General features: G+C 30.7%; 1 protein-coding gene across 3 annotated transcripts in view; it reads right to left on the reverse strand.

The window, feature by feature from the left end:
• The window catches only part of LOC118193676 (protein Fe65 homolog), a 146,329-nt gene that overhangs the window by 9,667 nt on the left and 112,582 nt on the right, over window positions 1–24,080 (reverse strand). For all 3 annotated transcript variants that reach the window (XM_085808374.1, XM_085808375.1, XM_085808376.1), the window contains 5 exons: window positions 18,904–19,181; window positions 12,046–12,248; window positions 416–486; window positions 203–311; window positions 36–107 (listed from right to left, as the gene is read on the reverse strand). In XM_085808374.1, coding sequence (XP_085664500.1) covers window positions 36–107; window positions 203–311; window positions 416–486; window positions 12,046–12,248; window positions 18,904–19,181 — 733 coding nt within the window. The remainder of the gene's footprint in view (window positions 1–35; window positions 108–202; window positions 312–415; window positions 487–12,045; window positions 12,249–18,903; window positions 19,182–24,080) is intronic.

A 24,080-nucleotide genomic window follows, 5' to 3' on the forward strand; every position in this document is an offset into this window, starting at 1 on the left:
CATTAATTTCATAAAAACTAAAAACGTATGAATACCTTTTTTTGTGCCTCTGAATTTTTCCGATCAGTATCTTGTCTGTGAGCATCCAAGCATTTCTGATAGCGCAACTAAATAGTTTGAAAAATCATTAAATATCAACACTACTTTTAAAAGAATCCAATAAGAAACATATTTCAAATGATAATCTTAAAAAGAAACATACTTTGCAAGCAGCTTCAATAGTTTTGCATAGAGCACCTGATGAAGGCTCACAGTAGAAAACATGAGCAACAAACTCATCCTGAGCTGTATGCACAATAAATCCACAATTCCTGAAAAAGATCAGAATCTGAACAGTAAAATCTCATTTTCTGATACTGTGGTGGTTATACAAAAAGAGAATATCACAAATTTATAGAAGTGCAAAAATACGTACTTGACATTCTTCCCAATTCCAAGAAAGGATAAAAAACGCACCCGACATTCTGCTAATTGCTTCCCCTCGTCCTAATGCAAGAAAAAATACATAACCTATATTGGAGCTTTTAAAATAATATTTTGCATTTTTTTGTAGTAAATCATTTAAATATACCTCCGTAATGAATATTTAAAGATATCACATCTATGTAACCAGTAACTATAAAAACTCATTTTTTTATAATTAAGAAAAGTACATACGTCATCAGATGCTAAGTACACAAATATTTTAAGATCATCATCATATCAAGTCTAATGTTTTTATTTTTGAAATAAATTAATGCACTAGTGCTTCAGAAGAAAGTCCTAATGTGTTAATTTAAATGGCTTGAAAGAAAATTATTCCCCCCACAAAAGTACATTTGAAATAAACATTTTCCCATAAGCAAATTCATTACAATGTAATTATATTGAATATATAAGAATGACAATATATGACTCAAAAACAGCACTGTATCCTTTATAAGTCTGTATCAACAACAAAACCATAACAAAGATGATACAGTTCACAACATAAAGATTTACAGATTTGCTGTATCACTACATGAAAAAGGACCCTATTTTAATTTACGATAAAATGGCATTTAACTATTTTGTTACTATTTCATTAATAAATAAAATCAAAATTATTTTTCTTTTCCAAAGGCTTTGAAAGAAATCTTGATTTCCAAATTAAAACTAGAATGTGTTTACTTACTTCTCTAAATCACACTGGTCCATCAAACTACATTAACCCTCAGTTGGAGGGGGTGGCGTATGGTACAATTTTAGAGGGGTGGCATATGAAGTATACCAGGGCATTTCTCAAGCCTCTGCTTTATATTTGAAACTATTTAATCTTATACATTATATTAATAAAGTGATTTATCATAGTAAAAAGGATATAAGAAAATGAGTAACAGAAAAAGAAAAGTAGAGATCGAAATTATGAATTTCTAATTAATTCAAAAAATAGAATTGTACTGGAAATGTAATTGTTAGTTATATAGCATATGTTATTTCCTGTATTAAAATTATAAGAACATAAAACAAATTTACAAATTATAAATATTTCGTAAAGAAAAGTTCAGTAAGTATGTTTAAAAAACTGTATATTAGCTGCATATTGAGAAACAAAAAAACTACATGATGTTTTGTTTAGGTCAGATAAAAAATTATCTTTAAAAAAAATATATGTTTCTTCATTTAGCTTCATCCTCTTAGAAGCAGGTTCATCATGACAGGCTTTCTTGTCTAATCTAGTGGTCTCCAAAGTGGGGTATGCAAAATGATACTTGAGGGTACGGCAAAGAAATTGGCTCACAATCACTTGCAAGATCATATGATCAGAATCCAGAAAAGGGATATTTAGAAATGCTTCCATTATTGTGTGATTTGTGTCTGAAGATGAAGTTAATTTTAAACAAATAAAAAGTTTTATATCTACATATTTAAAACATTTGAAGACAGAATTTTGTAACAATTTACCGATCTTCTTACAACTAAAAAAAAGTTTTAAAGGGTCATGAACCCATTTCCCTGAACTGTTAAAATAGATCATCTTTCGATTCCAGCTCAAAAACAATTAACTGACATGAGAGACAGAACAATGTTACAATCTGGATTTAAGGAAAATTTCATCAAAATTGGTGGATGGGGTTGAAAACCAAATATCCAGATTTAATAAGCTCAGCAATGAATGCAATCTTAACATTTTGTTCTACATACGTGTGCGAAGTAGCATTTTCTGCAATGACAACAATTAAAACCAAATACAGGAATAAATTAGAATCAAATCTTCATAGGAATGCAGTAATAGAGGGCACCAAACCAGATTTTTAAGCCATTACTAACAAACACAATCATGTTGTTCACATTGAATTCTAATTCAAAGTTTAATTTAAATGCATATGCATTGTTTAAAATAAATAATTTTATTTTTGGTTCATCCTTTGCTCCATTAAAATATGTTGCAACAATTAAATACAACTTACAAGCAATTTCTTTACTTCCATCAAGAGAGAAGAAGGCAGATTTTTGCAAAATACATCACATGTTTTTGTGGTGAACATTTGCCACCCTCTCTACAAATGGAAGAAACCTTTATTCTAGCACTTTATAATATCTAAAGTAGGAAGCATTTTTGTAAACAGAGAATCAATGTGATCTGCAGCATTCAAGGCAATGCCATGTTCAATAAAAAAAACTGTGTAAGCAAGCACTTGATCCGACTAATTTAAAAATCAGTACATTTTTTAAACAAGATAATGATATTCTGATTTTTATTCAAATTTTCAATACTTTGCTTACTTTTATACTATTTTTATATCAAATATTTTACAGTACCACTTTTCCTACAATCAGAATAAATATATGTTGCAAAATACAAACGAATTTTCCTAATGTGATTTTTTTAACACAAAAACTCATCATTGTAAGCTGGTTCAAATACTAACAATAATCTTCTTCTTACTCATTTATTAAAAATTTTATCAAACTATGCCAATTTATCAACCATGCATAAAGATACTACTTGATACATTTTGGGATCGCCAATCCAGCTCAGGTTTTCATGTTAGTTAGATGAAATTTTGCCATACAGCTAGTAAAAATACATCAAACATGAACTTTAGACATAAAAACAAGAAATTGGGGAGCTATATGCTTTATTTTCATGTAATTTTACTACATCAGTGAAGGTTAGGTTATTTGAATATAGTAAAGCCACAAAGGCTACATGCCTAAGATGAGGGATATTTTTATGGAGTACTTTCTGATGGAAATAGCTTGTATTCCTCTTATACATGGGGAAAACCAACCATGTAGCCAGTCTATTTGCTTAAGATCGAACCCAAACCAGGTTCTTAAACACTTAGTCCCTGGAGAGGCGTTATATTACTGGAAGGTTAATGACACAACAATACAGTTAATATATTTGAAAAAAGAAATGCAGAAGAAATTCATGCATTATCAACTGAGATGCTGCGAAGGTAAAATGATTTTTGAGCTAGTAAAAACAACGATTACTTCCCAAACTTAATCATGCAAAGTGTACAAATGCAGAAATAATGAAATCTTCCCTCTCCATTGGAAAAAATATATTTGTCCAATCATTATGAAGAATGCTCAAAATTGATCATATGGTTATTGTTCATCACTGCAAGATATATTTTGAGTTTAATGAAAAGTTAAATGAAAATATGTGCTAAAAATAGATCAGGTGACAAATCACTGTGATGGAACAATTCTCAGATTTTTATAAAAATAACATAAAGTGTCTTAAAGCATGAAATTATAAAGTTACGGTGTACAATTTCTGCTATTCTTTTTATAAACCACCACCAGAAATCATGATTTTCAAAGCCTTAGTAGCATGTTTAGATGCATGCATATCAATGACTACGAGAATGAAATTTAAGAAATCTGCTTATGCAACAGTTCCTAAAATTTTTAATTCCAAAAGTATATTGCAGTAGGATTCCAGGGGTATTAAAAGGGTTTTTCCATCAAAGTTATTAGCTACAAAATTGAAAAGTAAGAGTAACAAGTGAAATGTTTATTCTAAAGAATCAATTTGAAACAAAAGTTATCTGATGAAAACTATTTCACAAGCATAGCTGCAAACCTAAAAATAAAAAAAACTTGGAGGTTTCTCAAGTGAAAATTAGAAATTTCCAGGAGTTTTTGAACTGCTCAGCAACATCATTTCAAAAGAACTTCAAACTGAGTTAAATTCACTTTCCAATGCAAGATTTAAGTAAATGAACTTTTTATATGATTCTGATGTAAAGTATTATTATAATATAATATTTAATTAAATTTAATCTGCTTGGCTAATTTCATTTCATAAGAATTTTGCAGTTTTAACTGAGAAAACCCTATGTAAGGAAAGAATGGTTTCATTTTTCATATTTACTTTTAAATACAATGAAAATAATAAATCATGTACAAATTACTGTGTAGACAAATTTCATAATGTACCATACATTCATGCAAAACAAAATTAAGTGTGCATATTAAAGCATTAAATATTTACTGAATATTAATACAAAATTCTGAAAAAACTCTACAAATATCTACACACATTAAGGCAATTCAGAACAAATAAAATTTAGTAAGAAAAACTATGCCAAAATTCATTAAGGGTGGAAGAATGGAATTTGTACAGTTTTAATATCATTAACTCAATATTGAAACATTTTCATTAGTAAATGCTAAAATTTCAGAGATTCATTGACCTATCAGCAGAGCAGAAAAGGTGATGAAAAATTGGAGAAGTCGGAAAGGAAGTTAAACTGAACAACCTCAAACAAAAGGAGTACTAGATACTGTAGTGTTTAAAGAAAAACCCAAAATTGTTCATGACACCTGGTTAAGGAAAGACTAAAAAACAAAAGCTTTAATTAAGCTCAAATATTTCAGATTCACAATTCATACATGTTTAACGCAGTAAACCTGTCTAAGTATGGCAAAAATTAAGAACAGTTCATGAACATATAAATTTCACAAATAGATTCTTAGAAAAATTAGATATAATGAAACTTTACAAATGCAAGAACATATTAAGGCAGTATTCAAATTAGCTAAAAAGCTGAATAGGATAGGTAAAGAAAATAAAGTAATTTGATAGCAATTTTAATTTCTTTTTTGCCAAACTGTTACAATACATTAATAACTGCTATAGATGAATACTGTAGACATGATGAAATCAAGCAAGTTCATTATGATTCAATTACTTTAAAAGGTAAGAGTGAGGATAAATCAAAATATAGCATTAAAAGATACTGCACCTTTCATCACAGAAATAACTACTTTAGATGTACATGTTCTTACTTAAAATGCAAGACTAGGTCTTTTTTGAAAGCAGGTGTAAATAAAAGTGACTTGGGAAAACATGCACAAAATCATAAAAGTAACACTAAGTCATACAGTTCATAGTAAATCATAAAGTTTGTGTGTTTGCCAAACAGCAAACACACAAAAAATAGGAAATATGAAATCAAGTTAAGATAAAGACAGCAAAAGTCTTAAGGAAGGTGCTCAAAAGTAGGAATATGGAAGTTCATTTAAATCAAGTTCTAAAACAAGTACATGAATCTAAAGTCTGAGAATGAACTATTGATTCTGGAGCTTCAGCTCATATACAATGTGGCATCAATTGCTTTTCTTAGATAAATTAGGCAATTAAACAGAGAGTAACTCTCGTCTAATGTGCCAAATTAATTTCTTATCACATTGATGAAGACTATTTTGAACTTCAAAATTTAAGTAATCAAATTAGCCAAATAAAATTAGAAAAATGCACTGTACATAAGAAAATTAGACGATAACTTACTTTCTAGTAAATCAAAGATGAATGAAGGTTGTATTATTAGATATTATTAGATCTGATAGCAACAAGTCCAGTATGAAAAAGAATATGTATTCATCTTACAGTAAAGCACTTGTATAAAATAACTGAAAATTCAACAGACAAGAAACTTTTTTTTTTTGCTTATGCGACATCATATTTGAAAACTACATATTTTAAATAGCATCATAAGTTAGGTTACAGAAGTATACATGTGATCAAAACAGGTGAGAAAGATGATCTAGCAGATGACATAAAATTTAGCAAATGCAGTCATAGTTTGACTTGCATCAAAGCCAAATTAACAGAAAAAACATATTCAAAAGCAGCTTCATATATACAAATCCACTAGATTTTAAGCTCTCATGTGTGTGTGAGCCAATGAAAGTTGACAGATTAGGCATCAAAAATATTTTGTAATTCACAACTATTTGTATTATCCTCAAATTAATTTTATTGTTTCAAAGAATTAAGTACAGCATAAATTTAAAAAGTCTGATGCATCTACAACAAACAAATTTAGAAAGAAAAGTATTAAGATATGAAAATTGGTAGTGAATATTGCAACAAATTTACTGAAAAACATATAAAGAAACTAGGTATTTCTCACTAAACTATGGTTCCTTAATCTTCAGCTCAAAACTAGGTAGCAGAAAGAAATTTTGGTTCACTAATAGAAATGACAAAAGCTATGCTATTAAAATCACAATTATAAAGATATTTCTGGGCTAAAGCAGCAGCTATTCCTACCTACAAAAATTATACTCTTCAGATGAAAAACAGCACCCACCAGCGGCCGAGCGGTAAAGTCGCTGAACACTGGTAGTTTGGTCCGAGGTTCGAATCCCGTGAACGGGCTGGCTGCATGGGCATTTTCGTGGTGTATACGAGCCAGTTTCCCTTAGAAAGTCCTCCACGAAGGCATCCCTCCTCTTAGGCAGATAGCCCTCGAGGCTTTGCCATAATTACACACACACACACACACAGCTGAAAACAGCATTTAAGTCACTTAAAGAGTATTTGGCTGTAAAGCATATTTTTATGTAAATGAGCAAAGCTGCACAAATTTGATGATAAAGTAAAAGATGGAATATTTATTGGATATGACTTATGAAATAAGGATATAGGATTTACACAGGTGGAAGGAAAATAACAGTAAGCAGACCAGTTAAATTTTTTGGAAAATATTCCCACACCTGATAGATATGCAAAAACCATTTCTGATAATTCAGAATTAATTAATTTTGATATCTCACAGGAGGGTGAAAAAGAATGAAGGAGCATCCTTTGACAATGTGGCAGAAGATTCAAAGGCAGCAGCAGAACGTAAGGAAGAAAATGAAGAATTTCTAGTAAAATGAATAGAGGTGTTTAACTGGATAGGTTTTCCTATAAAGTAGAAATCAAAGAACCAATACAGACAAAAGTCATTAATCTGGACTCGTCGGGACTTCGGCGATTCCGGATTATCGATTTTTCCGGATTATAGATCATCAGTTTAAATCTATTAAGATGGCATGCGAAATTATAAAATAAAAAATATGAAACCGTAATTTATGAAATAAAGAGCAATTATGATCTAAAGGGTATCAAAATTTACAAAAAAAAAAAAAAAAAAAAAGCTTAATATTTATTTGTTTACTTTATTAAACATTTCTTTCAATGCAAGTTGTTTCGTTTTTTATGTGATAATACATTCTCTTTCATTCTATAAAGAGACATAATTTCTTGTTCAGTTACAAAGTTCCGCTGTTCAAGTCCTATAATTGCTGTGTCGAGAATACCGACTAATTTGTCAATCGAAATTTTTTCGTTTTCAATAACCTCTGTCACTTTCTTCGCTATCGGAAGCGAATTATAATGACGAGGAATTTGATTTAAATCATATCAAAGATGGAGTACATCGAGATGAAATACTACATTTAGTAAGGAATTATAAGCCAAATAAAATAAAAAACATCTGCCCTGAAGATAAGGATAGTGCTGACAGATCAACTTCGAATTCATTGCGTGCCGCGGCGTTAAAGATAAACAAAGTTTAGATAAACAAACGTTAAAGTTTAGATAAACAAAGGGTATGCCTTTATTCATTTTTTGCAGCAATTCCACTTTTTGCTTAATGGACTTCGAAACATACTTTTGCTTTGTATTAATTATAGTAATTATATTAGTAATTATATTTATATATCAGAAATTAGTATATCATATTAGTAAATATATATCAGAAATTCTATTTGACATAATCGAAAGTTCAAGCTTACTTAGAAATAATATAAAATTGCTCTAACAGTCTGCAAAAAATAATAAGCCGAATCCAATTCGAAGATTAAGGAACAACGCAATCTGCAACATTAACTGAATTAGATAATTTTAGCTTAGCTTATACCGTCCATTATACATTAAACACGCATTCGTAAATGTATTTTGCGCACACGCACACGCAAATTCGCAGCCGTAAAGGTCTTACGCGCATGCATCTCAAGACGCATGCACAGAAAGTTTGTAGCTTTGAGGTCCAGATTATAGATCATTCCGGATTATGTGTGTCCGAATTAACGACTTTTGACTGTATAATCTCAAAACAGGGACCCAGAAAGATAGAAATCCTAAACTTGCCAAAAGGAGAACAAGAAGCTTTGATCAAGGCGATAGAAGAAGAAATAAACCTCTAACCATTTGAGTCCGGCGAAGGGTTACTTGTCGTATGCCAAAAATATGCTGCAGTGCGATAACACTTCTCTTGTTTTGTATCGAGAACGCGAAGACGCTGCTGTTGGTTTGTATACTTTACGCAATTATTGAGAGCAGTTGTAGTGATATCAGTAGCAGTTGTTTTATAGGAATTGGAAATTGTTTTCATTTTGTTACCAAGTGTTTGTTATACTGATAATTACAAAAAAAACCCATGTCAAGTTCTGATTCATTTGAAAGTGACTATGTTATGAGAAGTGATAATGAAGAGTATAGTAATGACCTTGAAAAATGATATCATCATTCGTTCTAAGAGATTACGATTTATTAGTGATAGCAGTGATGATGATAGAGTAACTGCAAGTAACTGCTGATAGAGTAACTGCAAGTACCTCCAATGACGATATTATTGATAAGTTTTTACCCGTGGATACAATTTTTTCAAACGAATCGAATACTTTTTCTCAAGTACCTGGACCAAAGCATGTTCCTCCTCCTGATGCGAAACCAACTGAATATTTCAATAATTTTTTTTCAAGTATACTTACCAACAGTACCGGCTTCACATTCTCGATACAAAACAAGAGAAGCGCTATCGCGCTGCGCCGTATTTTAGGCATACGACAAGTGAATCGCGATAGCGCTTTACCGAACTCAAACGGTTAAAAAAAGAATACTTTTCAACTTACAGTAGGAAACAAATGGGCGTTTAAAACCGAATACAATAAAAGTAGTAAGATAATATTCGTAACAAGATTAATTACCAAAGGATTTACAAAAAAATATGGAAAGGATTATGATGAAACCTTTTCTCCAGTAGTGAAACACACCACAGTTAGTTTTCTTAGCATAGGCTACATATAACAATGCAAATGTGCATCAACTAGATGCAAAACAACCTTTATGTGAGTAAAACTAAGCAAAGAAATATATATAGAACAACCAGAAGGATTCATATTTTAGGAAGAAAGGAATAAAGTTTGTAAATTAAAGATGTCCATTTATGGTCTCAAACATGCAGCTAGCAAAAACTGAAAATAAGGTCGAGAATATTGGATTCAATCAGATCGTGACAAAAGAATTAATATGTATGTCAACGATATTTTTGCAAGTTCTACAGAAGAAGCATTAATTCTTCAAGTACTTAACGGCTGAAAAAAAGCTACCAAATGACACCCTTGGGCAAAGTTAAATATTTCTTAAGAATGAAATTAAATCAGAAAGATGATGGCAGCTTTTGTCTCAGAAAAATAAGCAACTTGACAAGTGGAATTTCAGGTTAAATTCAGGAAGCAAGTTTACTAATACATGCATGGAAATGAATTACTACAGTCTATGAAAAAAGAAATCTCCCTTCAAATGATATGTATTCCCATGCCAGTGGATCTCTTTAGTATAAAATTGCCTATTACAAGAGCAGATATTACAGCTTTAACCCATATTCTTAGCAGAAGATGAAACAACCCACATCAAAAGACTGGGATGCAATAAAACAAATAAGCAGCTATTAAAACAAAAGATCTCTCTCAAATCAAATGTAGAATCAAATCTTGTAGTCCTGGGAACAAGATATTCACAGTAATGAACATAAAATCTACCCAGGAAGTGTAATTTTACTGGGTAGCAACTGCTTTTCACAGTCTTCAAGAAAACAAATATGTATCTCATTATCCTTAGCAGAAGCTCAATTTGTTGCTCTACTGGAAGCTGCACAAGTGTTTTTGTGGCTAATGTAAGATTTTGATCTACCTCAAACCTGACAAGTGTGAAAATAATCAGTCAACATTTACTGAATTTGAAAAGTACAATTCACAAACAGAATATACTGATACAAAATTTCATTATACATGCAACTTGCATAACAAAAACACTATACACATATCCTATTTTTCAACAGAACAAATGATTGCAGATATTATGATTACCATATTTCCCCCTTCTTTTTACTAATTTTATCATTGGAAAATCAAGCGGGGGAAAATATACGGACAATTTTATTTCCAAAGGATGTGGTTACAGTAAGAATGCAACAAACGATATTTAGTCATGGATAAACTACACATAACTATCATAATATTATTTCTTTAAAAGAAATCTACATTCCCATAAGAATACACAGTAAAATTAATACACTATCTAATAAAATATCTACATTTATACTTCCTGCAACTTGAATCCTGCCTATTCTTGTTGTGTCTGCTACTTCTTACGTCTCAAATCATCCATAAATAAGTACAGAAGGTGCAACTGACTCTTTACAATTTTTGGTTGAATATCACTTCACGTTTGCTTCGCTGCGATTGGTCGGTTCTTGTAATGGTTCACAAAAGGCCAACAGTCAGAGGGAAAAGGTTCGAAATGACATTCGCAGGTAGTTTGTGAGAGTTTGTTAGTAAGACAAAACAATCACTACATGAATTAATCCACTGCAAAACTTAAAAGGAGCTCACTCTAAATACATTGAGAAAAGGGTAAATTATCTGAATATTTAAGAAAAATTCAGAACCTGGTACTAAATGCTAGGGGAAAAGTATGCAAGGAAATATGATAATCTAATTTCTTTAGTAAAATTTAAAATTTTGCAAGAACCCATTACAATTGGTTTGAGTTTCATTTGCAAAACTAGGGCAATGTTAGTGAAATATGTTATTTTTGTATAATAAAACTCAATGCAAAATTCACCAAAGGTGTATAAAATTGGTGAGCTTAGATGAACTTTTGTGCCATTTCAAACTTTTTCTACAGCAAGCACTAGCTGAACACGTTAAACTGGTAATACATCTAACAGGATTGTTTTACACTATTATATGTAGGTATTTTATAAGCACTTACGTTATTTAATAATTTTCATGGTTTGAGAATGTATTGGGAAACTTGAGAAATAAAGCATTTATTCATGATACTTTTCTGAAATCAGAAATCTTATCATTTAAGCAATGTTAAGCAGGTTTCATATTTGTAAAATTCTTGCAAATAATTTATGTAAAAAAATTTTTTTTGGGGGGGGAGGATACATCTGAGCCATGAGAACAAGAACAGGAAATTGAAATTATAAACTGTCAATCGTATCTAAACATTCTTTAGGTAGTAGGCAAAATTGTGGTCGTCCATTTAAACACCACTGCAGTTCAATTTGATTACAATAGTAAACTAAGGGGGGAAGTGAGGAATAAATAAATGTCAGTTAATATAAGATTTTTTTCAGAATGCCATTTATCAGACAGCACTCTCGATAAGACCATATTATAATTTAACATTATCATTGCAAATTTCTTCAAGTCCTGTTCACATAATCTGCCAGTATGGTAATCAATAAGTCAGAAATAAATTATTACAACTTTTTTCCTAATGATATACATAGTACAAACTTTGACAAATAAACATTATTTAATTACTTCATCCTACGTTTAATGGTAAAAAAAATAATACTATTCAAACAAATCACTCTTAAAATTACTTTAAAGCCTTTATCCTTTTGATACAGCAAAATATGTTAATTCTGAACATTTTCATATGAAAGATTTGACATTTGACACTTTCATATTAAATCCAGTAAAAACATAACTTACTCCAGGTTCTGATATAGTAATTGTAGATGGTGCAACTGCAACATTGACATATTTATACTCTGATTTGGGTACAGAATCAGAAAGTTGGCTAATTGCATCATTTAGCACATCAACCCCAGTAGCTTTTTCAACATTAGCACATCCCAAGTAATGTACTTTGAGAACTTTCTTCGGTTCTTCCATAGGAGTGGGAAAAAACTGACCTACAAATAAATAAAAATTTGCTTTATCACATTATTCATTATACATTACATTACTCATTCTACATTTTGAAATTTGAATAGAACAGTTCATATAAATGACAGATAGAGAATAAAAATGGCTTTGATTTTTGTTAAAAATTCAGGCACTCTAATTTTAAGAGCATTTCCCAATTTGTTGCATGAAACCAGCTGCAACTTTTATTTGCTAACAACAAACTTTGGTTAAACAACAATAATATCAAGGTGTTTCAAAATTTAGACAAATTTTAAGTGTGTCAGGGATATAATAAAAAGAAATGCTTTTTATATGAAAACGTGTTACTGGAAATGCCATCAAACTGTGCTACAGGTACAGAAGGAGTAAAGTAATATAATACAGTGAAATATGTTTAACACAAAAACACTTAAGATGAAATATCAGTATATACACTTAACATGAAATAATATAATGGTCCCTCCAAATTACTACATATTTTCATGCATTTTTTTCTCTCAATACGAAATGAAAATCGTTTAATAAGAAAAGATTTCTTTTCTGGGAATTAACAAAATATGGAAAACACCAGCCACGCAGGGAAGATTTAAGAGGGGTGCGAAATGAAAGGCGTTTTCGCATGTTTAATAGAAAGGAGGCTAACTTGCCTTTGAAATATCCTTGGAATAGCCTGTGAAACGAGCCAATTTTGTTTATTTAAGCTACTTTCACCCTCCACCCCTACAAACACCATACAAAAACATCTCATCTGTCATCAGTTGCCTTTGGAATTCTGTGATGAGTACATTACAGTGTGAGTAAAAATTAGCGAGCTTGGTTCGCCCTTTTTCCCCTGTTTTAGAAGAATTGTTTTATGAGCACAATGGCAAAGAGCTCAGGGGGAAAGCAAACTGCTATTTTACTTAAAATGAAGATGGAGCTTATTAAGGCTGTTGATAGAAAACAAAAGACGAAAACAAAGATTTTGGTATTGCTAACTCATTATTAACAATAATTTAAAAAAAAGAGAGCAAATTATGGAAATGTTTCAACAGAATATGTTTGAGCCAGAGCGAAATAAGATGAGAACGGCCAAGTACAAGGATTACAGCTTTACTTGTTTGGTTCAAACAAGTGAGAATGCTCCCATATCAGAACATTATGTTATATATCAGTATACTGATATGGAAGCATCACAGATTGATCCCCTATCAGTAAATTTAATGCTAAAAAGAAGCAATGAACTTGCTAAACAAATGGGTATTACATTTTCTGCAAATCCAGGATGGTTAGAGCTTTTCAAGAAAAGAAATGGCATAGCACTAAAAAATGTTTGTGGTGAAGCTAACCAAGTTTTACCGACTATGATAGCAAATTTGTTTCAGTCTACATTGCCTTCAATACTTGAAGAATATGAAGTGAAAGATGTTTTCAACATGGACGAAACTGGGTTATTTTATTGCCTGCTTACCCTATATAACTTTTATCGTTTAAAGGGCAATCGTATTCGGGGGGGGGGACTGTCTAAAGAACCAATTATGGTACTGGTAGGATGCAATTTGGATGTATCTGAAAAACTTTCTCCATTTGTTATTGGCAAAAGTTTGAAACCACGGCATTTAAAGAATGTAAGAATATTACTGGTCGAATATACAGCAAACAAAAAAGCATGGATGGTAGTTACGATGTTCAACAATTAGATCATAGCTAGATGAGAGATTCTTATGAGAAAAGCACACGGTTCCAATGGTAATTGTCCAGCTCACCCCAATGTTGTTTTGAAAGCTATAAAGCTTACCTTTTTGCCTCTGAATACAAGTGTTTTGCTGGCTTGTGATCAACGGCTTATACAAAACATGTAATTTTTCTATTGGAAGCAACTGATTCAAAATTATTGACTAACAAAGAATATGAAGATTTCTCAATCAATTAATTAGATGCTTTTCATATGTTGCACTACACATGGAATTCAGTGACTCCAAAGATGACTGAAAATTGTTTTTAATCATGCAGGATTCTCAAAAGTATCAGATTCTTTGGCACCAAAATAAATGGAGAAGAAGGTATTGAAACTGAGCTGACACTTAAAGAAATGTTCGAGAAAGTTTCTGTATTATTGGACTGTCCTACTGTATCATCGGAAGAATTTATTGCAGTAGATCAGGGTTTCTTAAATGTTTTTGAGTCACAACCCCTTTTTATCACTGAGATTTTTTCGTCGACTCCCAGAACCCCATAATATTTAATGAAAATTTTGAGGGACCCCCATAAGCATTGCGCAAATCTGACACACGCATGAGTGAAACTGTCAGTGTTTTCACTTGTACTCTAATAAACTATTGCAGTTTTAGGTTATTAACTTTAACTTCAAATTTTAAGACATAGAACAATGTGAAAATTTTAAATTAGTAATAGACAAAATGACAGTGTCACGTGCAAAGCAAGAAAATGAACGTTTATATTATAAAAAGAATGCGGCAAAAAGTTTTCATTTTTTTCTTTGTCTGTATTGTCTTATCTTCATCTATTTTCAGATACATTATGTAAAAATATTTGGCAATTGTAAAATTATTATAAGTTAAAGAAATATAAAAATTGCTAAAATTTTGCGACATTCTACTGCAGGTCCCGCGACCCCCTTGGGAGTCGCAACCCACAGTTTAAAAAAACCCTGCAGTAGATGATGATTATGTATGTACAGCCCTAATTATGGCACACAAAGACATTTTAGAGTTTGTTAAAAGCGAAAAAAATATTATTGATGCTGATTACGACGACGCAAATGAAACGAATAATGCAGTGCCTATTCGCACGTCATTCGAAATGAGGAGAATCATGAAAAGTATTTGCAGTTATTTAAACGCACATTACAATGGTGAAATGAATAACAAAATAGATTATATCGAACAATTTGATGCTAAAAAAGACAATATAAATAAAAATATGAGATATTTTCCAAAAACTTAATTAATGTTTTGGTTTTCAAAAAAACTTGAAAATTTTGCAATAAACTTCATTAAGTTCTTGTGGATATTTTTGTTTCGTTGATTTTTATTAAATACATGCATATACATATCTATGTAAATCAAATGTACTCTAATAAACCTTATTTTGTTGAATAGGGGTTTTTTTTCTTCTTTTTGCAATATTCTTTAACATGAAAAAATATTTGAGTCCTCTCAATTTCGTGTTAAACGATTTTCACTACACATTCATTATAGATACATATATTTAAAATGTCTGGAAAAAAATGCACAGTTCATAACATCAATACAAGGGTCAGTGGATATAGATTTATTACATTACGGCACAGCACACTAAGGCTATCTACCTATATAGCCTGCTAAAGCTACATACTATGGTATAAAAATTATTTGTTTCTGTGCTCATCTGCCTTTTAAGTGCTTTTCAATCATCATATACAAAGAATCACAAGCCATTACAGGAATTGTATTATTATGAGCAATTGAGCTACTGTTAAAACTATTTAAACAACTTATTCTTTATAGATTATGACAATAAACATGTGCTTTCACAAATATAGGAAACATTTAAAACTATACGTTCATAAAAGTTCCATTAAAAACTAACAACGCAGATATAGTCTTTAAAAATATATGCAGCATTTAAATATCTCCTTAATGGTTGGTCATAGACCTGTGGTTTCAATTTAAAGATCTAAAACTCACAGATGGTCAAGTAGTGACTATTTTGGTCATGTGAGATCACTAATAAAATATATTGAACTTAAAAAGTTTTATGCTGGCCCAGTGTACAAAGATAACATTGAAAAAATGTTTTCTATATTCAAAGCAATTGAAGAAAGAACTACAGTCAAAAGTCGTTAATTCGGACACCCATAATCCGGACCTCAAAGCTACTAACTTTCTACGCATGCGTCGCGTTGACACATGCGCATAGGCGTTTACGCGTACGAGTAAGACCTTTACGGCTGCGAATATGCGTGTGCGCATGCGCATAATACGTTTACGCATGTGCGTTTAATGTATAACGGACGGTATAAGCTAAGCTAAAAGCATCTAATTCAGTTAATGTTGCAGATTGCGTTGTTCCTTAATCTTCGAATTGGATCCCGCTTATTATTTTTTGCAGACTGTTAGAGCAATTTTATAAAAGTAAGCTTGAACTTTCGATTATGTCAAATAGAATTTCCGATATATATTTACTAATATGTAAAGGATCTACAAAGCAAAAGTATGTTTCGAAGTCCATTAAACAGAAAGTGGAATTGCTGCAAAAAATGGATAAAGGCATATCCTTTGATTATCTAATCATTCCAAAATATGTTTATCAATTTCGCGCTGCTCTGCAGGGGGAGGGAAACGACGCCGTGCGCAATGAATTGGAAGTTGATCTGTTAGCACTATCCTTATCTTCAGGGCAGATGTTTTTATTTTATTTGGCTTATAATTCCTTACTAAATGTAGTATTTCATCTCGATGTACTCTGTCTTTGATATGATTTAAATCAAGTTCCCCGTCATTATAATTCGCTTCCGATAGTGAAGAGGTTAGTGAAAATGAAAAAAATTTCGATTCACAAATTAGTCGGTATTCTCGACACAGCAATTATAGGACTTGAACAGCGGAACTTTGTAACTGAACAAGAAATTATGTCTGTTTATAGAATTAAAGAGAAAGAATGATCACATTAAACGAAGCAACTTAAACAACTTACATTGAAAAAAATGTTTAATAAAGTAAACAAATAAATATTAAGCTTTTTCTCTTTGTAAATTTTGATACCCTTTAGATCATAATTGCCCTTTATTTCATAAATTACAGTTTTATATTTTTAATTTTATAATTTCTGCATGCCATCTTACCAGATTTTAACTGATGATCTATAATTCGGAAAAATCGATAATCCGTAATCGCCGAAGTCCCGACGAGTCCAGATTAACGTTTTTTTGACTGTATTAGATTATCATTTTCAGCCAAATTTACCTAGATTATTAATTAAAACTTTTGATAATTATACATAAGTAGAGCTGTATACAGCAATGCATACGATGTTTCTGAATATGAATTTCAAGAAATACATTTATGTATCAGACTTCAAATTACCATTTACTAAACTGCTGAAATTCAAAATTTTGAATTTTAACAAACTTCAGATTTATTTGACTCTTAAACCCATTCAACTACAACTCTGCTTTTTTTTTTTTAATAGTGTAAATCATAAAATTCTGAAAATATCTTCCTGAGTTCATTTTGCAAATTACAAACATATTTTGTTCTAACTGATCTTTAGTCAATCAATCAGAATTAATTTAGATCAATTTGAACATTTTTCACAGAAAAACTGCATAGAAATATAAAGTTTGAGTACTTTTTATTAAAATATTACTGCCAACTTTGAAACATGAAAAACAAGGAGTTTCTTGAGCCAAAACTTTAGTAATATCTAGCTTTAGCTTAGGCTATATTTCACTGTTGTAATTGGCTGACATCTGCTATACACTATTGGTGATGTATCTTCAGATTGGCAACTAAAGACGCTGTAATGTCACTGAAGTTCCGGGATAGAAATAATTAGTTGTCTTTTTAGAATTTACTTAAAAATTTAACAAAGGTTTTCTTGATTAATTATAAAAAAGTACAGCATTATTACAGAAGGGGAAAGACAACAGCTTTTTCGATGCTTGAATGTATCTTACTCTCTTGACATTTCGTAGACAAAAGCACTTATTTCCTTATTCTTACAAGATGAATAACTGGTACATTGCCAAAGGGGGTGTCCTTAATGAGTTAAATTATTACAATTTGCTGGCTTGCCCTAAATGGAACAGGATGCAGTAAAGTATTTTAAAAATTGCTGGATCCTGCCCTCAAGAAAATCATGTCACATGATATGCAACTTTATTTGAAAATGGATAAATTGGTAATGCACTGAGAGAAATTATGACAAATAATTTGCTATATTCATAATCTGTATCTCTAAATAAATAAAGAGAAATCAATTATTTCAAAGTTTTGCCAGAATGAATGCAAGAAGTTTAAGAGGATCTCTGTCAACTTTAATAGTCAACAGGATTTCACAACCAAATAAGATGTTTTTCCTTCATATGTTTAAGATCTACCCCACTGCCCCCAAAAAAACACTAATTCTTATGTCTGAAATACGTTTGGAACTTTGAAATATTACATATTGTTTGATGTAAGGTTTTGATAGTCAAACGGATATCATATAAGATTACTTTCCATAATTTAGACCAAAACTTGTTCTTTCACCCAGTTGGTTTTTCTATCATTAATTAATTTTTTAAATCCTCAGCTACCTGGCATTCAGTCTTGAGCTTTTCAGATATTTAAACTTTTAATGTAATAAAACATATAAATTTTAACTAAATCACACCAATTAAATCCTTTGAAACAACAGATTATCAGATTTAGTTGCACATATTAGCACTTTTTATCTACACAATCTGACTGTAACTACTAAAATAGACACCCAAAATAAAAAATTTGTTCTACCTGACATATTTAATTTGACCTGCAATTTTACAGATCATTAACATGAAAGCAATTCCCCCCTGAAAAGGAGGAATTTTATCAATTATTTAAGCAATCAATTATTTTATCAATTACCTTAAAATAAAATTCTTCTCTATGTTCACTTTTAAAAAAACACTCTTTTTAAATTATTTATTTTTCTTACCTGTATAGGAACCCTGGGATTCTGAGGTTTGAAACTGCTGCTGCTCCATAGGTAGATCTGTTGGTCGCATAGGAACACCTCGTTTTGAGTCGGAAGTTTCTGTTTCTGAACTAGATTCAATCTGTTTCTCCAAATTACGTTGCAGACTTCTTTCAATCATTATTTTTTTACATATGTCCCTTAATGTGTTTGCTATTATTCGTGCCGGGATATCACAGCGAAAGACATGACACATGTGCTTTTTGGTTATTCTGTCACGAGCCACATACGCAAAATCTCTGAAAGTACAGGCAAAAAGTTTTCAACTTTTGACACAAATTTCACTTTTGGAATACAGAAGGAATTACAGTACAAAGTCCGAAAGCCGGACGTCCATTATCCGGAATGATCTAAAATCCAGACCTCAAAGCCACAAAAAATTTTTTTTGTATGCTTTACGCATGCACATTTGATTTTTCTTCCATAATAAAACACATGGAGATTCTCACTTAAAAATTCCAATTCTTAATTTCACTTAGGCACTAAATAAAATACCTCGTTATGGAAAAACAATCATGTATGCATAAATTTGTGAGATTAATATTTTGGCTCCGTAGTTGAGTATCTGCTTGGCATACATCTCAAATCAAACATTCACTTATTTTATATCACTGACGCCCTGGCGAGTCATTATTCATTATATTTTACTTTCATCACCGCATGTTTATCAATACATGACAGCTTCAGTAATAACTCATGCAGTGATGTTTAAACTTTTTTTTATATTAGTAATTGAATAACAAGAGTATGGCAACCTTTTATGCTAACATTACTCTTAGCAATGATTATAGATTTTTAAATGCTCTAAGAAATGTTGACGAGGAAAAATTCAAAAAAATTTCTTTTCATAAGCTAAAAATAGATTTTGTTAATGAAACTCATAGGCCAAAAGATTACACTTAGTGTTATTGTAATTAAGAATAAATGATATGTTATTTATTCACCATAAACCCAGAAGTGGCGGCAGGATATGTCGGCACCGGAGCGCAAAATTTAGGGAACACAAAATTTTTGGAATTTGGGGAAGCACCAAGCGGCAAAATTAAGGTATGAGAAGTTTTTTATGATTTACGGAAAGCACCTGGGATCCAAAGTTTAGGCGCGGTGAAAATTTAGAACTTACAAAGGCACTTTGTAGCAGAATTTAGGACTCGTAGCGACTGCACCAGGCGGTATCTAGCGCCAGCCCTAGGCTTAAGTATATGTGGCCTTAAGTATATGTGGGAGTTTATTTATTCAGGACTCAGGTTAGTTTTAAGCATGTGCAAGAAATAAACGTAGGTATAGTAAATAACTAAACTAATACAATTCTAAATTAATTCAGTGCGCAGTAGGAGCAAGACAATTAGCGAAACAACTTGGCTTTCGTCGTCAATCTTGTGATACACAGCCAATAATGTATAATGGATGATATTAAGCAAGGCTAAAATTATCTTTGCAATTCTGGGGCTGCCTAAGGATCTACAAAGCGAAACCATGTTTCGATGTCCATTTAACAAAAAAGTGGAATTGCTGGAAAAAATGGATAAAGGCATATCATTCTCAAAATTATGCGAGGAGTATGACATTAGAAAGTTGACTGTATGCGACATAAGAAAAAGGAACTTTTTGTGGAAGCAACTTAAACAACTTGCATTGAACGAAAGGTTTAATAAAGTAAACAAACAAATATTAAGCTTTTTTTTTTTTTTTTTTTTTTTTTTTTTTTTTTTTTTTTTTTGTAAATTTTGATACCCTTTATTTCATAAATTACAATTTCCCATTTTTAAATTATATAATTTCTGCATGCTATCTTACCAGATTTAAATTGATGATCTAATATTCGGGATCGCCGAAGTCCCAACGAGTCCGGATTTCGAACTTTGTACTGTATTTAATTATAAAATATTGCAAAAATTTAAACTATTAATAACAATAATCATCCACATGACCCCAATATATTACAAGACATGATATGCACAAAATTAACTAAAAATTAAAGGTATTTTACCTTTCTCTATACACAGAGTAGAAGCATGAAATGAAACAAAAGGTCTGTCATTACAATAAAAAGTAAGCAAAATGCTAAAAATATATTTCTTGTAAAATAATTAAATGTAAAATACATTACAAATATATTTAAAAATGAAAAGTGCACTGGTGACTAAATATCAAAATAATGAAGAGACTGAAAGACAGCTCTGAAAATGAGACTTAAAAATTCTTTTTTATTCAATACCCTCATGATGTATAAAACAATTAAACAGTTTCCATGAGAAAAGTTAAATTACATTTAGATGCCCACTTTTTTAAAACTCATTATGAATGCAATACTTCTGTAGTAACTTGAATAACAAATTAAGCACACAAAAAATTTATTACATTTTCATTAGTTACAAAAATATGCATCATGAAGTCATAAAAGTGATCTAGTTTCATCAGAAAAACTCCATTAAAATTTGACTTCTAAAGAATACCAAATATTTTCAAATACTGAACAATTGAAGTACTCTGTTTTCCCTTTGTTTCATTAGAAAGCAAGCTGAACTACATTCTCTACATGAACAACATAAAACGTAAATACAGTTTTTCTCTTTATGCACTAGTAATTTATGTTATATGCTTGTGTATTTTGTGAAAATTTACATATTTATAGACATAAATCTCAAAATTCTTCACTGATTTGTTTATTTAAGTATTAGGTATTACTTTAAAAATAATGATCCTGGAATACACTGGAACTGGGACAATTTTAATAGCAACAGTGGTAAATAGGTAAATAAAGCAACAGTGGAAAAATGAATACATTCTTAGCATTTATATATATAATTTCTTCATAAAGTTACACAATTAATTCTGATATATCAAATTTAACAATATTATAAATTTTTTGTATTTATGTGATTTGTATGGTAAATATCAAACAACACCTGTATGGTAAATTGAAAAAGAGTGGAATGTGATTTAATATTTCAATTACATGAAAACTACTGGAAAACTGCAATTAACTGTGAACTAAATCAGCTTTGGATATCAGCTTCCCAACAGAATATTTTTCTTTGACCAACTTCTGAAAATTCATTTTTACCAAAAGGAAAATTTTCATTTGGTATTTTAATCAGGCCAAAATGTCAATGATAAACATGATTTACTTCTGCTCATTTTTAAAAATCTGCTAATCACAGTCAGTGCTCTCTAAACTTAAAGATTTCATATTTTACTTCCTTGAGTAAGAAAGAGTCTGATAAAACAAATACAGTCAAAAGTCATTAATTCAGACACCCATAATCCGGACTTCAAAGCTACAAACTTTGACGCATGCGCATAAGACCTTTACGGCTGCGAATATGCATGTGTGCGTGCGCAAAATACGTTTACGAATGCGTGTTTAATGTATAACGGACGGTATAAGCTAAGCTAAAATTATCTAATTCAGTTAATGTTGCAGATTGCGTTGTTCCTTAATCTTCGAATTGGATTCGGCTTATTATTTTTTGCAGACTGTTAGAGCAATTTTATATTATTTCTAAGTAAGCTTGAACTTTTGATTATGTCAAATAGAGTTTCTGATATATATTTACTAATATGTAAAGTATCTACAAAGTGAAAGTATGTTTCGAAGTCCATTAAACAAAAAGTGGAATTGCTGCAAAAAATGGATAAAGACATATCCTTTGTTTATCTAAACCTTAACGTTTGTTTATCTAAACTTTGTTCATCTTTAAGGCCGCGGCACGCAATGAATTGGAAGTTGATCTGTCAGCACTATCCTTATCTTCAGGGCAGATGCTTTTATTTTATTTGGCTTATAATTCCTTACTAAATATAGTATTTCATCTCGATGTACTCCGTCTTTGATATAATTTAAATCAAATTCCTCGTCATTATAATTCGCTTCCGATAGCAAAAAAAGTGACAGAGGTTATTGAAAATGAAAAAATTTCGATTGACAAATTAGTCGGTTTTCTCGACACAGCAATTATAGGACTTGAACAGCGGAACTTTGTAACTGAACAAGAAATTATGTCTGTTTATAGAATTAAAGAGAATGTATTATCACATAAAAAACGAAGCAACTTAAACAACTTACGTTGAAAGAAATGTTTAATAAAGTAAACAAATAAATACTAAGCTTTTTTTTTTTTTTGTAAATTTTGATACCCTTTAGATCACAATTGTTCTATATTTCATAAATTACGGTTTCATATTTTTAACTTTATAATATCTGCATGCCATCTTACCAGATTTAAAGTGATGATCTATAATCCGGAACCGCCGAAGTCCCGATGAGTCCGGATTAACGACTTTTGACTGTATGTTTCTAACAAGAGACATATTTTATTTGATCAAAAAGATGTCAAAGATGCCACTTGAACTGTTTGCAATGCTTAAATGCAAACTTAACCTTAATGAATGAAAATGATCATTTAGATCCCGACAAGAAGTCCATGTTAATTAAATTATACAAGCTGATCCAAAAGTAATAATGAGTTACTCAAAATTTTCATAATTTTTTTCAGTTCAATTTCAGATACAAATCATGTTTCACCCATATTCTGGAAAACAACTGTAGACTTGGGAACTGTTCTCAAATACAGTTACACAGAAACAGGAACTAGAAACAGTAATTTTCTGAGTTTTTCAAAAATAAGTTAATGAGATTTTGATAATCTTCAAATTCTACATCAAACAAAGAAAAAAAAATCCATCTTTATTCAGATGGCTTTATTGATTGATTATAAAAATTACTGCGTTATTACTACTTCCACAATAATAGCTTGTGAATGGGAATGAATTCTTCATTTATTTGAAATTATCATCCAGAAACTCAATAATATAAACATGAAGTCTAGCTTCCCTATACACATGAATATAAAACATTTATTAAACCCATTTTGATTGAAAATTTTAAATCACTATATTAAATTTTAGCATTATACAGAATTTTTAGATGCTTATGATCTTACAGAGGAAGAGATTAGTTAGAAATTAAAATTTGTTTCCTAAAAGATGGGTATTTCAAATTATATAATACAGAATTTGATTCTGAGAAAGAAACAGAGACTATTTAAGTTATCATTGGAATGATTTTGGTGAAATAATAAAGGAATATAAAATACATCCCAGATGGATTAGTTGACGGTAACTTTCATTCTGAA

This window comes from Stegodyphus dumicola, chromosome X1, assembly GCF_044657685.1.
Source record: "Stegodyphus dumicola isolate Sdum_Otavi_A_Nest chromosome X1, ASM4465768v1".
NCBI lineage: Eukaryota > Metazoa > Arthropoda > Arachnida > Araneae > Eresidae > Stegodyphus > Stegodyphus dumicola.